The following is a 2189-nucleotide window of genomic DNA, read 5'->3' as shown; positions in this document are numbered from 1 at the left end:
TTGCTGAGTGTTCTGTGGGGGGTTCGGCTCAGAGAGCCGTGTTGCTGGGAACATCTGGCTGTCTCTCCACTACTTTGAAGCAGGACACAGAGACACCAGTGGCTGGTTGTGGGGACAGTGGGGGGTGGTCTGCCAGGGTCAGGTCCTGGCAAGTGGTCTCCAGTGGGTTTAAGTGTGTCCATGCATTTTATAGTCATTCCTTCTTTGAGGAATGGACTTAATGTGTCCGTTTTAATGACCTCAAGTGAACTGTACACTCTCTCTTTCCTAGAAACCATTCGGTTTAAAAATTCACATGATGAAGTGAAATAGCTCTTTGCACCATTTTCTAATTTTAACAGATTGTTTCCAGTAAGAAGCTGACCAGACCCCTGGTGCTTAAGAATGGCAGACCCGCGGGGAAAGGCAGCATCACGGTAACCAGATGTTTGTCTTTCGCTTCAAGAGGTTCATGTAACAGGACGTGTGGAAACCGTACCCGTCAGACCCCTACTGCCGTGTTTACCGTGAAATGCTGAGTGGCGCTCCCCACAGACGGGGATGCGTGGGCCAACAAGAAGGACCCCTTCTTTGAGTTTCCGGGGTGCCCGTGGGGTCAGGTGCAGCGTGGTGACGCTTCCTCGACCTCATGGAAGCGTAAATTCCCAAGTTAGAGAGAAACTACCTAATCATCTGAATGGATCAGTTTGACTTTCTGCAAAGCAAAATGGTCCCCTTGACGTGACAGAAACTTCCCCGATGGACTGTTCTACACAGCTCTCGCACTGCGACAGGCCCTGGAGCCCCTCCACTCTGCGGGCCTTTCTGCACCTGCTGTCTGCACCTCCTCCCGCCTGGCTTTTCACTGCTGATTACGGGCCCTGGGCAAATGAACATTTGCCGTGTCCTGTGTCAGATTTCAGTTTATGTAACAACACGCTTTAAGTTTCTCACCGCTAGAGCTTCTGTGCAGGCTTTCACTGCCGGGAGCCACAGCTCTGACTGAGCTCTGTGCGGGAGGGAAGGCTGGCTGCCGGGAGCCATGTTTGAGGGCTGCTGTGATTATCAAACATGTATCTCTGAGCAGCTGTTTCGCTCTAGTTTAAACTTCCTGAAACAGGAATGTTGGCTCTGTTGGGGCGTTGACTTCTACGGCACAGAGAACTTCTCAGGGGTTGTTACCTTGTTGCTCTTGGAGCCATGACAGCCTGGGATTTGTTTTTAAGTAGAATAAGTCTTTCTACTTAAAAAGTTAAATTGGATGAAGAACGTTAGCCTGATGTTTCAGCTGATAGTGTTCTGTAGGTGCGACTTACCTGTCTCAGTGTTTGAAGAGCTTTAGCTGCTGTTGTGACGTTTTCCAGGGCTGAGATTTGTCACTGGAATGGGGGTGGCTCCGGTTTGGGCAACAGCATCTAAAAAGGATGTGGCATAATGCAGAGTTGGCATATTTGGAGGAAAATGTTTATTTCACACGTATAAAAGATACAATGATAAATCTAACTGTACAGTTTAGTTATGAAACATTTTAGAATTCTTTTATATTAGTATAGACTTTACATGCTATTAGATTTATTTTGAATCCCTAAAACACTTTCTTCTACTTACCTTACTACTTGTAGATTTCGGCTGAAGAGATAAAGGATAACAGAGTCGTCTTGTTTGAAATGGAAGCCAGGAAACTGGATAATAAGGTGGGTAGGTGATGCAGATTTCAACGAGGATATCCTGTTTGAGAAAATAATAATGTCATGACATGAGCTCCGTCATCTGAGCATCACTTAGAGCATTAGCTGTTTCCAAATTCTGCTCTCACGCGCGCGCGCGCGCGCGCGTGTGTGTGTGTGTAAGCAGAACCCATTTCCCTTTACCTTTTTCCTCTAGATGTAATCGTTTCTCTGGCTTAAAAGAGGAGTTATTACAAGCATTCATGTTATCATAAAGACATCTGAGAGAGTGTACTTGGATCATCTTAGGGGAAAAAGCAGAAATTTCATGCTTTGTGAATTACAGAATTTCCTCTTTGCATTCAAAACTCAGTATTTTTCATGAAGGGTGAGCACTAGTATATAATAACACAACAATGTAGTATATAGCATGGGTTGGAATAATTCTGAGTAATTTTAGTACTCATAATTCAATCGGTATTCTTCATCATTTAAATTTACATTATAATTCAGTTTGCAAACATCTTAGACTAGTAACTAAGG

The 2189-nt window shown here is 44.8% G+C and overlaps 1 protein-coding gene across 1 annotated transcript in view; it reads left to right on the top strand.

Annotated features, from left to right (window-relative positions):
* Positions 1-338: 338 nt before the first annotated feature.
* The window catches only part of CPNE3 (copine 3), a gene marked incomplete at its 5' end in the record, with an annotated part of 25071 nt that continues 23220 nt past the window's right edge, over positions 339-2189 (top strand). Inside the window, 2 exon segments of the mRNA XM_011375917.2 lie at positions 339-416; positions 1602-1673. Coding sequence (XP_011374219.2) covers positions 339-416; positions 1602-1673 — 150 coding nt within the window.

This window comes from Pteropus vampyrus, unplaced genomic scaffold, assembly GCF_000151845.1.
Source record: "Pteropus vampyrus isolate Shadow unplaced genomic scaffold, Pvam_2.0 Scaffold280, whole genome shotgun sequence".
In the NCBI taxonomy this organism is placed as follows: Eukaryota; Metazoa; Chordata; class Mammalia; order Chiroptera; family Pteropodidae; genus Pteropus; species Pteropus vampyrus.
This window is presented reverse-complemented; position numbering and strand designations above follow the sequence as displayed.